The sequence below is a fragment of the Danio rerio genome, chromosome 18 (genome assembly GCF_052040795.2).
Source record: "Danio rerio strain M-AB ecotype USA chromosome 18, GRCz13ab, whole genome shotgun sequence".
Taxonomy (NCBI): Eukaryota; Metazoa; Chordata; class Actinopteri; order Cypriniformes; family Danionidae; genus Danio; species Danio rerio.
Window position 1 is genome coordinate 49147487 of NC_141038.1, and position 20154 is coordinate 49167640.

The 20154-nt window shown below is 39.6% G+C and overlaps 1 protein-coding gene across 5 annotated transcripts in view; it reads left to right on the top strand.

Moving 5' to 3' along the window:
- The window catches only part of abcc5 (ATP binding cassette subfamily C member 5), a 60747-nt gene extending 40992 nt beyond the window's left edge, over positions 1 to 19755 (top strand). For 3 of the 5 annotated variants that reach the window (XM_087291656.1, XM_087291655.1, XM_087291657.1), the window contains 14 exons: positions 479 to 622; positions 2056 to 2152; positions 3683 to 3867; positions 4211 to 4357; positions 5964 to 6093; positions 7413 to 7695; positions 7793 to 7979; positions 9488 to 9577; positions 9683 to 9872; positions 11406 to 11565; positions 15316 to 15394; positions 15608 to 15721; positions 16266 to 16430; positions 18547 to 19755. In XM_087291656.1, coding sequence (XP_087147782.1) covers positions 479 to 622; positions 2056 to 2152; positions 3683 to 3867; positions 4211 to 4357; positions 5964 to 6093; positions 7413 to 7695; positions 7793 to 7979; positions 9488 to 9577; positions 9683 to 9872; positions 11406 to 11565; positions 15316 to 15394; positions 15608 to 15721; positions 16266 to 16430; positions 18547 to 18648 — 2073 coding nt within the window. In that variant the 3' untranslated portion in view covers positions 18649 to 19755. 5 annotated transcript variants of the gene reach the window in all.
- The last annotated feature ends 399 nt before the right edge of the window (positions 19756 to 20154 follow it).

The following is a 20154-nucleotide window of genomic DNA, read 5'->3' on the forward strand; positions in this document are numbered from 1 at the left end:
GAACACATGAAGAAAGGGAGGTGTAGAAAGGCAAGGAAAGCCCAGACAGCAGCTGAAATCTCTCAGTAGTTCTTCAGCAACCGTCTGCCCTTCCTCGGTGTAAATGAATATGAGCTGCTTCAGTCCAACATCTACATTAACAAGAGGATGAAGATGAAACCAGGGTGGACATTTCAGCAAGACAATGATGCAAACACAGCCGAGGAAACGCTCAGATGCTTACAGAGAAAGAAAATCAAGCTGTAGAATGGCCCAGCCAATCACCTGACTTGAATCCAATAGAGAATTCAAAATAAAGATCAGATTTGATAAACGACACCCACAGAACATCAAGATTTTTAAACTAGCAATGCATGTGACTTCATTCTCCATATTAGAGTTTTCTTTAAAAAAAAGCCTTTGATATATATAAATATGTGAAGGTTTGTGATTACTGTGTTTATGACAATTTGCTAATTTTAGCCTCTTCTATTGTCAGTATCTGGTGGACTGTGATGACGTGATCGTCATGCGTGACGGTAGCATCACAGAGCAGGGCAGTCATGAGGACCTGATGAATGTGAATGGAGATTACGCCGCCATGTTCAACAACCTTCAGCTCGGAGAAACGCCCATCATCGAGGTCATTATCGCCTTAGTCAGACAAATAATCTTTTATTTACCTGCATGTCATGACAAACCACAAGCACTATTGGAACTGCTGTAGTTTGATGGTATACAGAGGGGGAAATAAGTATTTAACACTATTTTTTCTCAGAAAACTTGTTTCTAAAAGTGCTGTTGATTTGAAATTTTCACCTGATGTTGGTAACATCCAAATTAATTCATATATGCAAATAAAACAAACTAATTAGTTTACAAATTAAGTTATGTGTAATAAAATGCAGTGACACAGAGAAAAAGTATTGAACACATGAAGAAAGGGAGGTGTAGAAAGGCAGAGAAAGCCCAGACAGCAGCTGAAATCTCTCAGTAGTTCTTCAGCAACCCTCTGCCCCTCCTCAGTGTAAGTTAGTATTCACTGCTTCAGTCCAACATCTACATTAGCAGGAGTATAAAGGTAAAACCAGGGTGGACAATTCAGCAAGACAATGATCCAAAACACAGCCGAGGAAACTCTCAGATGCTTACAGAGAAAGAAAATCAAGCTGTGGAATGGCCCAGCCAATCACCTGACTCGAATCCACTAGAGAATACAAAATAAACCTCAGATTTGATAAACGAGACCCACAGATCTATCAAGATTTTTTACTCTGATGAAGTCTGTGAGAAACTCACGCCAGAGCATTGCATGTGATTTCATTCTCCATATGAGAGGCGTCTTTAAGCTGCCATCACCAAAAAGGCTTTTACATTAGGTTTTAGTCTGCAGGAATCAGAAATTGCTGAGACTTTTATTTCAGTATGTTGATGTACTTCCACCTAAAACTGAATATTGTGTAGGGGAGTGGGGCTCTTTTGCACATCATTCCCTCATAGCAAACTAACGGTAAAAGGGGTGTGGTTATGAATACGAGCATTTAAGTTAAGGGCATTTGTTTGATCAGGAGATTTGACCTCAAAACAACATGTGTTGATCCATTTTGGCAGAAGTGATAAACGGCAAGCTATGAATGTTTATATTTCCTAAATGCACACACTCGCTTACAGATTAACATGTTGATACTAACACATGAAAAACTTTCATTTTGATCTCACTGAGGCTTTAAAATTGCACTGAATTCCATAATATGAACAAAACAATAATCAAAATAGAGATTTTGTGACTCACAACAGATTTGAAATGAGAGAGATTTCATTTGAGCTTGAAGTGAAGTTGTCGTTTGGCTTTTAAAACAGATAGGAAGATGTTGAAACAGTTCAGAGACAGTTCACCCGAAATCATTGTCGTCATTTCCCGTCGTGTCTTTCCAAACCACTTGTGACTTTATTTCTGCTCTTTAACCCAAAAGGAGAAGTTATGAATGCTTATTCTGCTTTTTTAGTCAGCTTTGGCAGATACACACAGATGAACCTGAAAGTTGTGATTCAGCAGGGTTTTTTTTGTCATCTCAGGTTCCGAATAAGAAGTCTGGGAGCTCCCTGAAAAAACCCTTGGAGAAGAGCAAGGCAGGATCTGTCAAAAAAGAAAAATCAACCACCCAGGGCGATGGTAAATTTAATCGTTTTTACACTTAACCGCATCGATTAAAGCTCCTATTATGGGTTTTTAAAAATGACCTTCCATGCAGTGTGTAATACAGCTGTAAGTGAAGTGAATTATCCAGCTAAGGCAAGAAAGTGTGCCGTGTTTAAAACTATTGATTCATCTATAAAAGAGTCAACTCAGTGGTTCAAATGAATCGTCTGGGCAACGAATCTTTAGCTATATCAACACGGAAATGAAGCCCTGCCCATTTGCTGCAAGCACAGACGCGGGAAAATTGAAACCACAGGCCCCGCCCACAAACACAGTAGCAAATCCCGGTTGAATCATGTGGTGAAGACGCTGTGCTCTGAAGTTTGAGAGAAAGTTAGTGTTATTCTCTCTACCCAAAGATGAGGCTGTGAAGAGTCAGTGGATGAAGTTTATTTTTGCAAAAATACCTCAGCATTACAGCCCCGGCCTTGTGCTGTGTTCCTGTCATTTTTCTGACGAGTGCTTCAGCAATCTACACGCTTACAACAGAGTATTTGTCGACCGTTTGTTAAAGAAGGATCAGAAAAGACTATTAATGTATGGGAGCTTGACAGGTACTTTACAGTGCACAGTTCATGGATCAGTTCCTTCCTCCATTTCACAAGTGTAAGTAACTTGATAAATTTAGACCAATCAGCACAGATTAGCATCACGCTTTGGAGGGTTTTGGGAACAAATCGCTGAACAAATATATGGTTGGGATAATTAGGTAAAAATAAATGCATATTATAAGACAATGAAAGTGTTTTTTGACTTTGCATGCATATCAGCCTGTTGTTGGAGACCCCCAAAACCAAAATATGACCTTTTATAACGCATAATAAGGGCTCTTTAAAAGCACAGGCTTTCTCATTCAAATTAGAAAGATTATTTTTCAAGTTATGAGCATCACAAGTCTTTGTACTAGCTTAAAATATAGTTTTGGTCATCATTTAATCCCCTCACACAAGCCCTCTTCAGTAGTTTGTTGTTCTGTGTTCAGTTCCATCTCAGTTCATTTCTGACTGTTAAACAGCAGTGTGGTTCAGTGCTGACACCTTGTGGACAACATAAGTAGTGCAAAAACATTTTAAAAGCACATGTGGCTTATGTGTGTGTGTGTATGGTTAAAGGGATAGATCTTCCAAAAACGAACATTCTGTCATCATTTACTTTCCCTTGTGTGAAACCTTTACTGATTTCATCCATCTGTTGAAGACAAAAGAAGATATTGTGAAAATGTTGTAAACCTGTAACCATTGACTTCCATAATATCTGTTTTCCTACTATTGAAGTCAGTGGTTACAGGTTTTAATCTCGTTTTTCAAAGTTTTATTATCTTTTTCATCTTCTTTAATGTTTAAATAAATAAATAAAAAACTCATAAACCACCTTAGGGTGAGTAAATAGTGAGTACATTTCATTTTGGGGTGAATTTGGGTACACAGATATTCTGGGGAGCACAAGCACTTGAGCTTATATTGGAGGTATAATTACTCTTCTTCATTTCTGTGCTGTTTTTAGGTCAGCTGATGCAGGTGGAGGAGAGAGGGAAAGGCTCGGTGCCCTGGGCTGTGTATAAAGTATACATCCAGGCTTTAGGAGGCTGGCCCGTCTTCCTCTTCATCCTGGCTCTCTTCATCCTCAATGTGGGAAGCACAGCCTTCAGCAACTGGTGGCTCAGCTACTGGATCAAGCAGGGCAGCGGGGTAAGAAAACACAGAAAGGCTTGATTTCCATGAGACCTGAGATGTGTTTAAATATTTCATGTACTTGTGAGCTTGCTTTGTGCCGCTTTTCTTTCTTTTTGAAGTTGTTACTGTTAGTTTGGCTTCACAAAACAAATGTTACATTTTAATAATGACTCTCATACATTCGTTTAATAACTGGAATCATGAATGTGAAATACAGACACAAAAGTTAATTGAAGTATCATTATGTTTATTATTTATAAGTATCATTCTTTTGTGCCTTTCTTTTAAATGCAGAGTGTTGTGAAATGAATGTGAAATGGCCATTGGTGATGTTTGTGAATGGTTTGTTGCTCAACAGAACACCACAGTGCAGGTGGGCAACAGTTCAGTGCTGAGCGAGAGCATGCGAGATAACCCTCTGATGCAGCACTACGCTGCCGTCTACACCATGTCTATGGGAGTCATGCTGCTCCTCAAACTGCTGAGAGGCATTGTGTTTGTCAAGGTGAGATTTTGCATCCTGTCGGTAGTTTTATAGTGTCTATAGCAGGGCTGCACGATAGTGGGAAAATATGCAATGTTGTTGTGAGTCATATCAGGATAACGATATTTTTAACGATACTTTAAAAACGATATTTTATCAGCAAATAAAAAGAATCATTTATTTAATGATCATACTCTGTTAGTGTCTATAGCAGGGCTGCATATTAGTGGGAAAATATGCAATGTTGTTGAGTGTCATATCGCGATAACGATATTTTTTACAATATAAATAACTATAAAAACAATATTTTATCAGGAATTAAAAAATATTCGTTTATGTGATGATCATACTTTATGGTGTCTCTAGTAAGGCTGTACAATAGTGGGAAAATATGCAATATTGTTGTTAAGTGTCATATCGCGATAACAATATTTTTTTTGATACTTTAAAAACGATATTTTATCAGCAAATAAAAATAATAGTTTTTGTAATGATCGTACTCTATAGAGTCTATAGCAGGGCTGCACGATAGCGGGAAAATATGCAATATTGTTGTTGAGTCTCATATCATGATAACGATACTTTTACAATATAAATAACTAAAAATGCAATTTTATCAGCAATAAAAAAATATATATATGTGGTGATCATGCTCTGTAGTGTCTCTAGCAGGGCTGCACGATAGTGGGAAAATATGCAATGTTGTTGTTGAGTGTCATCACGATAATGATATTTTAACGATACTTTAAAAACGATATTTTATCAATAATAATTACGATAATTTATTTAATGATCATACTCTGTAGTGTCTATAGCAGGGCTGCATATTAGTGGGAAATATGCAATGTTGTTGAGTGTCATATCGCGATAACGATATTTTTTACAATATAAATAACTATAAAAACAATATTTTATCAGCAATAAAAAAATATTCGTTTATGTGATGATCATACTTTATGGTGTCTCTAGTAGGGCTGCACGATACTGAGAAAATATGCAATATTGATGTTGAGTCTCATATCACCATAACAATATTTTTACGATATAACTAACTCTAAAAACTCTATTTTATCAGCGATTAAAAACATTATTTTTGTGATGATCATACTTTAGGTGTCTCTAGTAGGGCTGTACAATAGTGGGAAAATATGCAATATCGTTGTTAAGTGTCATATCGCGATAACGATATTTTTTACAATACTTTAAAAACGATATTTTATCAACAAATAAAAAATAACAATTTATTTAATGATCATACTCAGTAGAGTCTATAGCAGGGCTGCACGATAGTGGGAAAATATGCAATATTGTTGTTGAGTTTCATATCATGATAACAAACTAACTTTTAAAACATTTAGACTTCAAAATGCCATGAATGACTTTTCTCTCTTGTCTCATGGCATTACTATTTATTTTCAGTTCTATGTTCAGCTAACAGCACCTACTGGCGAGGTGTGGATAAGCATAGTAAAGGCCTTCTCTGATCGATCAGATCTGGACAAACAAGCTATGCATGCAGCACTCAAATTTAATTCAATTCATTGCACTTCTCTGCGATATGGATATTGCATATAAAGTTGCTATGTCAAAGGGAGGGCTCCATGTTTTAATGGACCTTTTTTTCCAGGGTACTCTGCGTGCTTCCTCGAGGCTCCATGATGAACTTTTCCAGAAGATTCTTCGCAGTCCAATGAAATTTTTTGACACAACGCCCACAGCTCGCATCCTCAACAGATTCTCCAAAGATATGGATGAAGGTGGGACCTAATGGAGGAATTGAATATATCCTTAGGGTGTTATTTGTTGACCAAATCTCTAATATTTTGTTCTTGTGCTGGTAACTTGAATGGTTTTGGCCTGTTGTAAGTTTACCATATTATTAATGTTTTGTGTAGTGGTTTGTTACACTTGTGACAGATATATTTGCCTTTTAGAAAATCAATTTTCTCCAACATTAGAAGATGTTATGCTTACTCTTTTATATTTACATTCTTACCTTGACACAGTAAATTTCAAGAAATTTCACATAGGTTGCACCTAAAGTATAATATAATGGCTTGTGATAAATGTTGCAAAATATTTTTACTGTAAATAACAGTTTTAGGATAAACTTTTTAAAATTCAAATCACAAGTAGGGTGTGGTTTTAAATATTCATTCTTCAAACGAATAAGACATTAAATCATTCATTCACCAGACTCATTCAACTGAGCGAGTCATCAATTCATTCAAATGAAGGATTCACTGAATCATTTAATTATCAGATTCATTCAAATAGGTGAGTCATTGACTCATTCATTCAGCTGATTCATTCAAATGAGTGAGTCACTGAATCATTTATTTAGCAAATTCATTAAAATGAGTGAGTCATCAAACTGTTTATTTAGCCAACTTGTTCAAATTATTGAGGCACTGAATCATTAATTCAGGTGATTCAATCAAATGAGTAGGTAATTAAACCGTTTTTTAAGCTGATTCATTCAAATGAGGGAGTCATTGAACCATTGAATCAACTTTTTCATACAAATGTGTGAGTCTATGAATCGTTGATTAAGCAGATTTGTTTAAATGAGGGAGTCACTGAACCATTGATTCAGCTTATTCATACAGATGAGTGAATCATTAAATCAGCAGATTTATCAAACTGTTTATTCAGCTAACTTATTCAAACGAGTGAGTCACTGAATTGTTCATTCAGCAGATTCATTCAAATGAGGGATTCACTGAACCATTGATTCAGCTTATTCATACAAATGAGTGAGTCACTGAATCACAAATTCATTCAGATTCATTTGAATCATTGAATCATTTATTCCTCTATACTTTTGGAATTATTGTTGTGGGAGAAATAGAGCAAAAACATATAATATTGGCAATATTATATCATAAATATAGCAAACTATATTCTTGTCTTTAAACAGTTGCATAAAATGCATATCACATTTGCAATCAAGCTAATATCCAGGAAAATTATACTTAAATGTCTTTTAATGCTTAATTATACCATAATACTAGTCTACATCACATAGCAAAAGCACTGACCCGTCTTGTGTTTCTGATCTCTTCTTGTCTCTCAGTGGACACGCGTCTGCCATTTCAGGCTGAGATGTTCATCCAGAACGTGATTCTGGTGCTCTTCTGCTTGGCTGTGATCGGCAGTGTTTTCCCCTGGTTCCTGGTGGCCGTCGGGCCGCTCGTCCTCCTGTTTACGGTGCTTCATGTGGTTTCTCGGGTCTTCATTCGAGAACTCAAACGATTAGACAACGTCACACAGTCGCCTTTCCTGTCCCACATCGCCTCCAGCATTCAGGGCCTGACCACCGTTCATGCGTACGGGAAAGAGGACGAGTTCCTCCACAGGTAAATGAGGACGGCGGATCATTTTGCCGTGCTCCTTAAATACGATATGTTTTTGAAAAGACCTCCAGTGCTAGATTTTGTCTGTCTTCTGCTGCAGGTATCAGGAGTTGCTGGATCAGAATCAGGCTCCTTTCTATCTGTTCAGCTGTGCCATGCGCTGGCTGGCTGTGCGTCTGGATGTGATTAGCGTGGCTCTCATTAGCATCACAGCTTTGATGATTGTCCTCATGCATGGTCAGATTCCTCCTGCGTATGCAGGCTTGGCCATTTCCTATGCTGTACAGGTGAGTGCACCATTTAATAAAAAAAAGTTTTGAGATTTTATTTATTTTATTACCCAGCTTTGAGTGTGCACCATTTGGCATAAAATCAGGAAAGATACTCTTGAAACAGGCTTGCCATATAGTTTCTAAACTAACACAACCTAATTTGGATGAAACCATTTATAACTAATGGTATGTTTACAGATATAAACTCACCGGCCACTTTATTAGGTACACCTGTCCAACTGCTCATTAACTAAAATTTCTAATCAGCCAATCACATGGGAGCAACTCGATGTATTTAGGCATCTAGACAAGGTCAAGACGATCTGCTGCAGTTCAAACTGGGCATCATAATGAGGAAGAAAGGCGATTTAAGTGAGTTTCATCGTGGCATGGTTGTTGGTGTCAGACGGGCTGGTCTGAGTATTTCAGAAACTGCTGATCTACTGGGATTTTCACACACAACCATCTCTGGGGTTTACAGAGAATAGTCTGAAGAAGAAATATCCAGCGAGCGGCAGTTCTGTGGGTGCAAATGCCTTGTTGATGCCAGAGGAGAATGGCCAGACTGGTTCCAGCTGATAGAAAGGCAACAGTAACTCAAATAAGCACTCACTACAACCGAGGTCTGCAGAAGAGCATCTCTGAACACACAACACGTCCAGCCTTGAGGCGTATGGGCTACAGCAGCAGAAGACCACACCGGGTGCCACTCCTGTCAGCTAAAAACAGGAAACTGAGGCTACAATTCACACAGGCTCACCGAAATTGGACAATAGAAGATTGGAGTAACGTTGCCTGGTCTGATGAGTCTCGATGTCTGCTACAGCAACTGTGGGATGCTATCATGTCAATATGGAGCAAAATCTCTGAGGAATATTTCTAGTATCTATCCAGTAGCAAAAGGGAGTCCAACCCGGTACTAGTAAGGTGTACCTAATTAAGTGGCCGGTGATGGTATATAAAGTAAAGAAATGAACAAATTTTCATTTTCTGTCAGTCCTAGTTCATGATCATCAAGCTCATTATCTCAGTTCATCACAATCTCATTTAAAGCAACAGTCAGCAAAACAAAATAATTTGGATCAGACTGAAGAGTGCAGCTTTAAAGAGTTATAAACATTTATTTTTGAGCTGAAACTTCACGTGCACACTGTAAGGACATCACACTGCTTTTACATCTTGTAAAAGTGGGCAAAATAGGCCCCTTTTTTAAAATAGTTTGAACTAGATGCTAATGGTCTAATCTGATTCAATAATCTATGCTAAGCTAAGCTAAACGTCCTCCCGCCAGACTCAGAAATCAACTGAATGAATTAAAAAATAGGAAAACTCAACAGTTTACCTATAGGGAGCTTGTCAAATGAGCCTATTTCCAAACAAATGGAGTGTCCTAGTTTGAACTGAAAAATCAAAAGCAGTGTGTAGTACACCTATTTTTCCCAAACCTGGCTAAAAACGGTTGTATTGTCATATAGAAATTGTTTAAAGGATCTAGAATGATAGTTTATGTGATTCGCCCACAGCTGACAGGATTATTCCAGTTTACTGTCCGCTTGGCCTCTGAGACTGAAGCTCGGTTCACCTCAGTGGAGAGAATCCATCATTACATTAAGGTACCCATTCCTGCATTGTTTTTGATAGAAGAGTTTAACTCGACCGACATTTAATCTTAGATGGGTTGAGAACAGAGAAGGTGACATTCAGTTTTTTTGTCTCAGTCTCTGTCTTTGGAGGCTCCAGCGCGGGTGAAGAACAAGGCTCCTCCATCTGACTGGCCTCAGGAGGGTGAGATTGTGTTCGACCAAACAGAGATGAAGTACAGAGACAACCTGCCGCTGATACTGAAGAAAGTCTCCTTCACCGTTCGACCAAAGGAGAAGATCGGCATTGTGGGAAGAACAGGCTCAGGTCGGTCACTCCTGCTTGTTTCTTTCTTTTCTTAAAGGGATGGTTCACCCCAAAAATTAAAATGGACTCTCCTTCAAGTCATTCCAAACCTGTTTGAGTTTCTTTTCAGTTGAACACAAAATAAGTTACTTTGAAAAATGTTAGAAACCTGTAACCATTGACTTCCATAGTATTAAAAACAAATACTATAGACCTTTTTCTTTGAATGCAAAATTACCCATTATGCTTTGCGTGTATGCGCAAGGAGAATGCGAAGAACTTCCAGTCGGCAGCTGATGCGTGTAAACAGTCACATTTGGACAGCTTCGAAACGATAGTTTTAATCTATTTTACCTGCTTTCATCCTCTTTGAACTAATACTGTTGTCCATCAGCTCCATCTCCTGGACTGATCATTTAAAGAAATGCGATCTAATAGGATGGAAAACAGCTGCTGTGAGGCGTTTTCCCCTCGTTGTCAGACGGCATCTTCTGCAGTTTAAATAAAGCCTCGTCCTCGCTAAAGTCAACATTTTCTCTTTATTACAAATATATAACCAGTTTAATAACTGTGACAAAGTGAAATATAGGCTAGTGTCATTTCGAAATGACAGAAAAACACAAACCGTGGTAAAAACAACACACAAAATAAAACATAAACAGCTCGCGATTAGAATGAACAGCAAATCAGCCAGCAGAGGATCAATAACAGACTTTTATTGGTCATTTTTGTAAATTTCACGACTTTCATACCTGTTAAGTTTCATGCCAGTACTCTGGTTTGCTCTCTCTCTCTCTCTCTCTGTGTTAAAGAGCCGCTAAGCTAACAGCTGACAGGCCGGGAACACACACTGTATTTCTGACGGCAGACACGTGAACTAGGAGAACGTTTTTCACGTATTTCTGACGCGCTTGAACCACATGTGACAGATTATAACGGCTTTAACAAACACATTTCTAAGTTGTGTGTCACAAAAACACTCTGTTATCCATTAAAAACAGTATTCAAACCCATTTTCGGAGCGCAAATTACCAGTTGTACACGCTGTAAACGGAAGTTTTTAGCATTCTACCGGAAGACGCTGGTCGCTATGGCGCCCTCCATGCAGCAGCCATGAAAAAGGTCTATATAAGTCAATATTTACAGGTTACTAACAATTTCTTAAATATATTCTTTTGTGTTCAACTGAAGAAAGAAACCCAAACCGTAGCACCCGGAGGAAACCTACGCCAACAAGGGGCGAACATTCAAACTCCACACAGAAATGCCAACTAACCTTCTTGCCAGCGACCTTCTTGCTGTTTGGCAACAGTGCTAACTACTGAGCCACCCGGCCACCATCATTTGTAAAACCTTTGTATTTAAACATTGGGACTCATTATGCCAGCACATGTCACATACTAATCTAAACAGATATTTCTTTGCTCATGAATATGATACTTTTTTTTTTTTTACCCTAAATGACAAAAATCAACATATCTATTAAGCATATCAGGATCTTTATGATGTTCAGTCGTTCTAAATGCTTAAATCTGTCCTTTGCTTGGTCTTCAGGGAAGTCTTCTCTCGGGGTGGTGCTCTACCGGCTGGTGGAACCGTGTGGAGGCTCCATTAAGATTGATGGCGTGAACATCTGTGACATCGGTCTAGCAGATGTGCGCAGCAAGCTGTCAATCATTCCACAGGAGCCGGTGCTTTTCAGTGGTACTGTCAGGTAGGCAGACTTATTTCAGCTGTATTCAGGGATAGCTCTCCCAAAAATGACCAATTTACTCACCATTTACTCTCTGTCAAGTGGTTCCACACCTTTATGAGTTTCTTTCTTCTGTTGAACCAAATAAAAAAACATATTTAAAAGAGTGGCTATTATGCATTATAAACAGTCATATTTTGAATATCAGCCTAACAACAGGCTGATATGCGTGCAGGGTCAAAAAACACTTACATTGTCTTATAATATGTTTATTTTTACCTAATTATTCCAGCGACTCCCATATGAATCATTCAGCGATTAATTTGTTCCCAAACCCCACCTTAGCGTGAAGCTAATCTGCAGAGATTGGTCCAATGACCAGGTGTGTTGCGATTGGTCGACTTCGTTCAGCACGAGACAGAGAGAAACGCCCACCATGGCTTTGAAATAGCAGCCAGAGAGTTTGTGAGAGCCCAATGCAGGAATGCAATAAATCAATGCAGTTAAACACCAGCATTTAGCTCTACTCTTAAACCTAACCCCTAGTAATAATGACACACATACAGTATTAGTCCACACAGTGGCAAAAGCTGAATTTTTATGAAAATTGACTGGGATGTGAGGAACGGCTGATGGTGTCCATAGCAAACAGCCTAGGATCGCCAGTTCAGAGCGCAATTAAATAGGTAAAGAAGCGCGCGTCACATTTTTAACATAGTTTTGGATGTGATATGTGTGCAGCCTATTCAGATTTAACCTGAGATACAGTACAAGCACTGATCTATAATAGATACGTGAATACAAGCCCTGCGGGGCTATTACAGCATATTAAACACTTATTTTGCAGACTACACAAAACAAGGCGTCATTTTAAATACACTTACATGTTAAAATCCGGAGGAAGAAGAAACTGCTCCATATGAATTGTAAAGCCGCCTTTCCACTGTACACGACATTTGGACACGACTGTCGGAATACGCCCCCTTGTGGCAGCCGTACAGTATTTTCAGTGTTGTCGTGCACCACGGGGGAGAAGCTGCTTCTCAGCGGTGTCCGAAATAAAGGACTGCAAAAGAAATGGCCTTTATTCTCTGTGCGTTTACATAGTTTAATGGATGAATGAATACTAGAAATAGACCGCTAAAATATTGGAGGGAATGTGGAGACAACATTAAAAATATATATTTTTATTACTTTCTTACTTACATTTATAAACAGAACAGTTTTTCTTTAATATAGACTTTTTAGAATTCAAAAAATAACCAAATAAACTCCTATTTCTCATCTCGCGCGCACGGACCTGCTTGGACAACACTAGAATACATCATATCCGGTCGGCAGGTCGCATCCGGTCTAGTTGCAGGAGTTCAAATATTTCAACGGATCCGCAGCTAAATTCGGATCCGAATTTTCCGCATACGGAGATGATCGGAACTCAACACAGCTCCTGGACTGCTCTCCATTGGAAATAAATGATTTCCGGTTTGTCGTGTGCAGTGAAAAGGCGGCTTAAAAGTTACTGACAAATTCTGACAAAGTCCCATAGTCTCTGCTGCTCCTTCAATAGCAAACGGCTGACGAATCCCACGCTGCAGCGTAGGTTATTGTATCAAAAATCTTAACCGCACGCGTTTGGCTATTCTGGGGTGTTGTTGTGAAAATTTAATTGAACCCTTTATTCCCCGCAGCCAAATCTTCATCTGTCAGTCGTCATCTTCACATCATGATCAGTCCTGTGATCCCCTGCGCTCCCCTAATGTGTGGAGGGAAAGCGCGTGCACATTTTAACGGAACTGGGAGTGCATATTTGGTGATGTACCGTATCGACGTCGATGCGATCAAACAAAAGATTCAAACCCAACTCGATTCGTTTATTCGACTCTGAGTCAAATATTCCGCTAAAGAATCAGTAGTTTTAAACATGCTGCACTTTTAGATTTAAACCTCAGCTGGAAGTTTTATTCACTTAGAGCTGTGTTACACACTGCATGGAAGCTCATTTTCACAAACCCATATTAGGGGCTCTTTAAGTAAAGCTGAAAACCTGTAACCATTGACTTCCGTAGTTAATGATTGCAGGTTTTCAGCTTTCAGCTCAAAATATCTTCTTTTGTGTTTAACAGAAGAAAGAAACTTGTAGAGGGTGAGAGTAAACACTACGTACACTTTAGCTTAACCAATTCACCTGTACCGCATGTCTTTGGATTGTGGGGGCAACCGAAGCACCTGGAGGAAACCCACACCAACACTGGGAGAACATGCAAACTCCACACAGAAAAGCCAACTTGAACCAGTGACCTTGCTGTGAGGCAACAGTGCTAACCACTGAGCCACCATGCTGCCCTCGCACAAACAATCTTAGTGCTTTACACATTACTAACACATGACAAACAAGAGGCACTTTTGCAAAATTAGGAAGCAGACACTGTTAGAGGAGAAAAGCCAGTTGAATGAAACAGTAAACATGTTTTTTTTGTTGTTGCTATTGTTCAGTAATCCAGTCCACTAATCATAAGCTGCTCTTGGAAAGGTCAGCGGCAAATGGGGCCGAAGTTTAAATTGCTTGCACTGCGTCGCCTTACAAATGGTTGACCAGTGGGAGAGAAAACACAGAGCTAATTCCCTCATATCAAAGAGTTCAATGCATTTGAACAACATTTGAACTCAATGGAGCTGTAACCGGACAGGCAAATAAATCAGATATAGGCAACAAATGGGAACTGGACTGCAAGATGTCGACAATGGGCTTTTTTTTTTACTCTGGGGGAGTTTTTACTCTCGGATTGCATCTGAGTTGCAATTTGTGAACAATCTGGCAAGAAGAAACCTCTAGTTTCCTTGTTTTGAGTAGTTTAACCATCAGAAATAAATCTATATTTTTTCGCATTTTTTTCCAAATTAAAAATACATTTAAAAAATGTATATTTATCAGCTATTATATTAGTTTTTGGCTTCCAAATGATTTCCAATATATGATAAATGTCCATATCCATGCATTTATTACTGTACAAAACTTAGGCCCTGTTTACACCAATGTGTTTTCGTTTTAAATTGCACAAGTTTTGCTACGGTTACGCCATCCGTTCACACTACACTGGAGTTCTCGAGCGCTGAAAGCGGAGCGTTTTGAAAACGCTGGAGAGGCCGTTTTCATTGTGAAACGCTGCTGCTCCGTCTTCAGTGTGGATGAGGAAAAACGGAGACATCTGAAAACGGAGGTGGGACTGCTGAGATTCGCTACCAGATTGGGGCTTTTGTGTCATTGCAAATCCTTCCCTTATTCGTCAAGCCTCTATCACATGACTATAACACATGGCTTTAACGCTACCGGAAGACAGTACTGTAAACAACAACATGGGCACAGAAATGGGAGCGTTGTTTGCACTATTGTCTGTTTTAGGCGCCATTGTGCAGTTATTCATTTGTTACGTTTAGTAACAACTCGACCTCGTCGTCTGTCCACAAAAATACCTCTCTTGCTTTCTTTGCCATCGCGTTTAATGTTCAACCGGCATTTGTTGACTAACAATAACCAAATGCAGAGTGAGACACATGCTTTCTGTTAATACTAGAACGCGCAAGCCCAGAGTGAGCGAATGGTCACGTGATATACGTTTTTGGTGGCGTAGTGTGGACGGAGATATGTTCAGAGACGCTAGGTAAAACGCTAGTGTGGACGTGGATCGTTTTTGATCTAAAACGCTGTTTTAAAACTAAAACACACTAGTGTAAACGGGGCCTTACTGTACTGTTTTTTTTTTCCTCCAACAGGTCCAACCTGGATCCATTCAGCCAGTATTCAGAGGCGCAAATCTGGGATGCCCTGGAGAGGACGCACATGAAAGAATGTGTAAGACACACCAAATCTAGCGTTCACATGTGAAGTGGTTTCAGGTTCCCATCTATAATAGCAGTCCCTCGTCTTGTCTGTCTCACCTAAGGCCAAGAATGAAATTTCAGATTGTGTCTTCAATAACTTGTTGTTCGCATCCCTCCATCTTGTTACCGTTCTTCCCACGCTTCTGAGTCTTTGAGTGTCCTGCATCTCGTCTCTGTTGTTCAGGTGTCTCAGCTGCCTTTAAAGCTGGAGTCTGAGGTGGTGGAAAATGGGGAGAATTTCTCTGTGGGTGAAAGACAGCTGCTCTGCGTGGCCAGAGTCCTTCTCAGACAGTGCAAGGTGAGTCAAAATCCATGTCAAATAAAAATATATAGACATTTTTTGTCATTTCAGGTCCCTCTCCCCCACTGTGTTCTCCTTTGATTATTACTAGTTTTGCCTGCATTTAATTTACATTTTTTTTGAACAATTAATTTTTTTTTTGACTAAGCTCCCATGAAGCGCTTTGAAATGTGCTTTTTTATTATTTAATGTTTGACGTAATCCCAACCGAAGCATGAAGAGAGAGGGTGGGAGATGGTATCCCCTTCCCTTTTTAAAAAAACAGCCAATCAATATGCCTAACATAATCAATATAGTTAGTTTTGATTTCATACTGTACTGTTAAGGGATAGTTCACCCCAAAATTTAATTTCTGTCATCATTTACTCGCCCTTGACTTGTTCCAAATCTGTTTGAGGGATATTTCAGTGAAAATTAACATAAACATCAAATAAAACTGTGCATTTCAATACGGTCTATGGCGCTTTTAACATGTTAACTAGGATCAGCAGAGCAGATCTTTTTAACCCAGTCGTCCACTTTGTTTCCTCTTAATGTTTAGATCTTGATCCTGGATGAGGCCACCGCGGCTATGGACACAGAGACCGACTGTTTGATTCAGGAGACCATTCGTAACGCTTTCCAGGACTGCACCACTCTGACCATTGCACACAGAGTTCATACGGTGCTCAGCTGCGACCGCATCATGGTGCTCAATCAGGGCCAGGTACAGCAAAACCCCTCTGACGACTAGTGTATATGGTCTTTATAGCTGGAAAATATCAGTTTGTGAAATTAATGTTTCCTTTAAAGGGGAGCTATTATGCAAAAATCACTTTTATAAGAGGTTTAAAAGCAGTTGTGTGGCAACAGTCTGTGAATATAAGCAGCTAATACGGTAAAAATGCATTAATTTTACATATTTTATAATCACACTTGAGAAAAACAGTCTGCAGAAACGCTTTGATTGACATTCTCAATTTGTACATGTCATCAAAGGGAGAAAGCCCCGCCCATTAGTGACCATCTCACCCTCATTAGCATAGGACATTATTCTTGTTTTTAAATCTGCCACTATGCTGACACACAGGCATTTGTAGCTCCGCCCTCTTTTAAAAAGAGCACAATCTCATTTGAATTTAAAGCAACAGACACCAAAACACCACATTTAGTTTCTAAAACTTCACACACACACACACACACACACACACACTCCAGAGCAGTGGTCACCAAACTTGTTCCTGGAGGGCCGGTGTCCTGCAGATTTTAGTTTCAGCCCTAATCAAACACACCTGAACAAGCTAATCAAGGTCTTACTAGGTATACTTGAAACATCCAGGCAGGTGTGTTGAGGCAAGCTGGAGCTAAACCCTGCAGGGACACCGGCCCTCCAGGACTGAGATTGGTGACCCCTGCTCTGGAGAGTTATTTTAAACCTTGTAGAAAGCGGCATAATAGGTCCCCTTTAAGGAGCAATATTTGTCCCTGTAATTGATTTTCAGATGCTGTTTTCATTGTACAAACCCGATTCCAAAAAAGTTAGGACACTGTACAACTTGTGAATAAAAAAGAATGCAATAATTTAAAACTCTTAAAAGCTTTTATTTTATTTACAATAGAATATAGATCACATATCAAATGGTGAAAGTGAGAAATTTTTGAATTTCAGGCCAAATGTTGGCTCATTTTGGATTTCAAGACAGCTACACATTCCAGAAAGGTTGAGACAGGTAGCAATAGCAGGCTAGAATAGTCAAATGTACATTTTAGGAGCAGCTGGAGGACCAATGTTCCACTTTTCAGGTCAATTGGCAACATGATTGTATATAAAAAGAGCCTCTCAGGGTGCTTTCACACCTGTGAATCGATTCAATTGTTCCGAAACAGAGATTACAATTGTTACATTGTTGCTCTTGAAGCGGTTCTCTTTCACACTGCAAAGTTTCTAATCGGACCAAAAGAGCTAAAACAAGTCACGTGTGAGTAAACTCTCCTCACATTGGTCAGCATGTCAGGGTTTATTTTGCAGCGTCCTGCTCAGCTGCCAGGAGAGGTGGTGGTTTGGTGGTGATTGACAGGGTGCGCGCACGCGCCGTGTCTGAGGAGAGAAGCGGTGGGGAGGGGTGAGAAGGGTGCGCGACGATGCCTATTTGAGGACCGGGAGGGAGACGCGAGATTACCGGGAGATCATCACTCGTTTGCGGGCATCCGGAGACTCGCGAAACTTCCCGCCATGCTCATAATTCTCTCTTCATATAGCCGTAAGCATATTACATATCCATAAAACACTGTGATATAACCGCGCTCGGATCGGATCGCTTTCTCACTGTAATCGAACCGCTCCAGGGTCCGTTTCAATCCAGCTGAGACCACCTCATTCAAGCGATCTCGGAGCGATTACTTTGGCGCGGAACAGAGCGCGATTGCCCTGTTCACATATGCCAAACAAACCCCGCTAACTGGGCAAACGAGACACGTTCCGAAACAAAAGTGTAGGTGTGAAAGCACCCTCAGAGTGGCAGTGTCTCTCAACAGAGCTGCGATGTCAACAAAGAAACTATCAACACAGTTCAGCATGGTTGTCTAACCGTGCGGAAAATTTGGAAGGATATTTAATTTACACCACTACAGTCATGCTGGTATAAAACATTTTTTGAAGGTATTAAAAAGGTAGTAAGAGGTATTAAATTCAACTCAAGAAGTTCTGTGTATACCCTGCTTTAGCTTAATTGAGCGCATCTGTTAGTATCTGAGCAGTAGTCCATTGTTCTCCTTCAGATATTTTGTTTAAAGCTTCCTCATTTTAAGCCACCTCTTTTCTTTTTTTTTTCAATGTGACCCAGGTGGTGGAGTTCGACGAGCCGTCCAAGCTCTTGGCGAACGAAAACTCGCGCTTCTGTGCAATGCTGGCAGCGGTGGAGAACAAAATCTCTGTAAGAGGCTGAAGGACGTCCGAGCCAAGGTTTCACCGACTCTCCCAAGGACTGAAGGGAAGATTCTCCATTAATATTCCAGTCATTGCTGCTTCAATGTTCCTCCCTCCTGCAAACCTTCGGGGACCTACGGAGGGAGATTATTGTATTTCCATGAAACTCATGGGCTGTCATTAGGGGCATGCCTGTTAAGATGTACTACTCGTCAGCTTCAATGGTTAGGTCAAGAAACACTGATACTGTAATGATATTTACACGACGGAGAGGGGAAATCAGTTTTCATGTAGTTTGATTCATGCAAACTGGTATGTTTCACAGAGTACACATCTCTGTTTATACAGAGTTCTTTTGTACTGATTCTGCTGGTCTTTGTACAGTATGTAATGTATATATACACACATTCAGATGTATCATCTTTCATTACGATTGAATATTTTTGACAACTCGACTGTCTTCAGTACATGTGTAAGTGTTGTCTTGTGACTTGAACCCTAAACTTTGGCACAGGTGATGTTGATGTCCGCAGGATGTTTTACGAGCACTGAGTAGACGGGACTCTTTTCTGATAAACAGTGCTGCTTATTTGCTGTATCCTTGCTCAGCACACCAAGGATTCAGTCTTATTTAGCTAAGAGGCCTTTGTATATTTCTAGCCTGTTTCCACTGTTGACATTTTTGCCTGTTCCTTTTGTTTTCCCTCTTACGTGGTCATCTTTTGCTCTAGCAAGGCGTTTCTCATTTTGGCTTATTTTTGCACTTGAATCCTTCGCCTCTGTAAGAGGTCGGAGATCTTGGTCCCAAAAGAGATGCTCGTTGAGCAGAATCTAATCGGGCCTTTTGTTTTTTCATGTGTTATTATGTTCTTTCACAGCTCTGGTACAAGGAGATAGCGCTGAATGGACCTTCTGAATCAGGTTGTGAGGGTATTTTGTGGTCTGCATAAAGGGGAATCTGATTTTCCCTCATCAGATCCTGCAAAACAACAAAAAACGCGTCGTCTTTTCCATTTCTTTCCATAGCCTTAGCATGATTTCTTAATTGCCTTGTGAAAAGGGTGGAAAGAGAGCTGGAGAGAGAGAACACGCTCTCCGCTGTCTCAATAAATTTATTTTAGGTTTACTCTTTCTGTGTCTGTTTCTGGATTACCGAGAGAGGATTAACTGTAATGAAAATGTGATATCGGACTGCTGATACGCCTAAGACTATAGAAGGTCATTTTAGTAATAATCCATGCACTTTTCTGTTTATTACACAAATATTTGCCACAAAACTACAATATTTTTCAGTAATATAGGCTATTTAGTGTAATCTGAATTGATTAGCTATTTTCGGCTTACTTTAGGTCAAACTATACAAACTAAGCATCTAATTTAACTTTACTTTTAGGCTTTAAGTTGAAACAAACATCAATTTTATAAGAAATCGCACCTATCTTATGAGAAATCAGCCTTGTGAACTCTTACGGGGCTCTAAATCTGCCGGTTTCAGACTATTGAATGACTTTTTTTCTGCTATAGC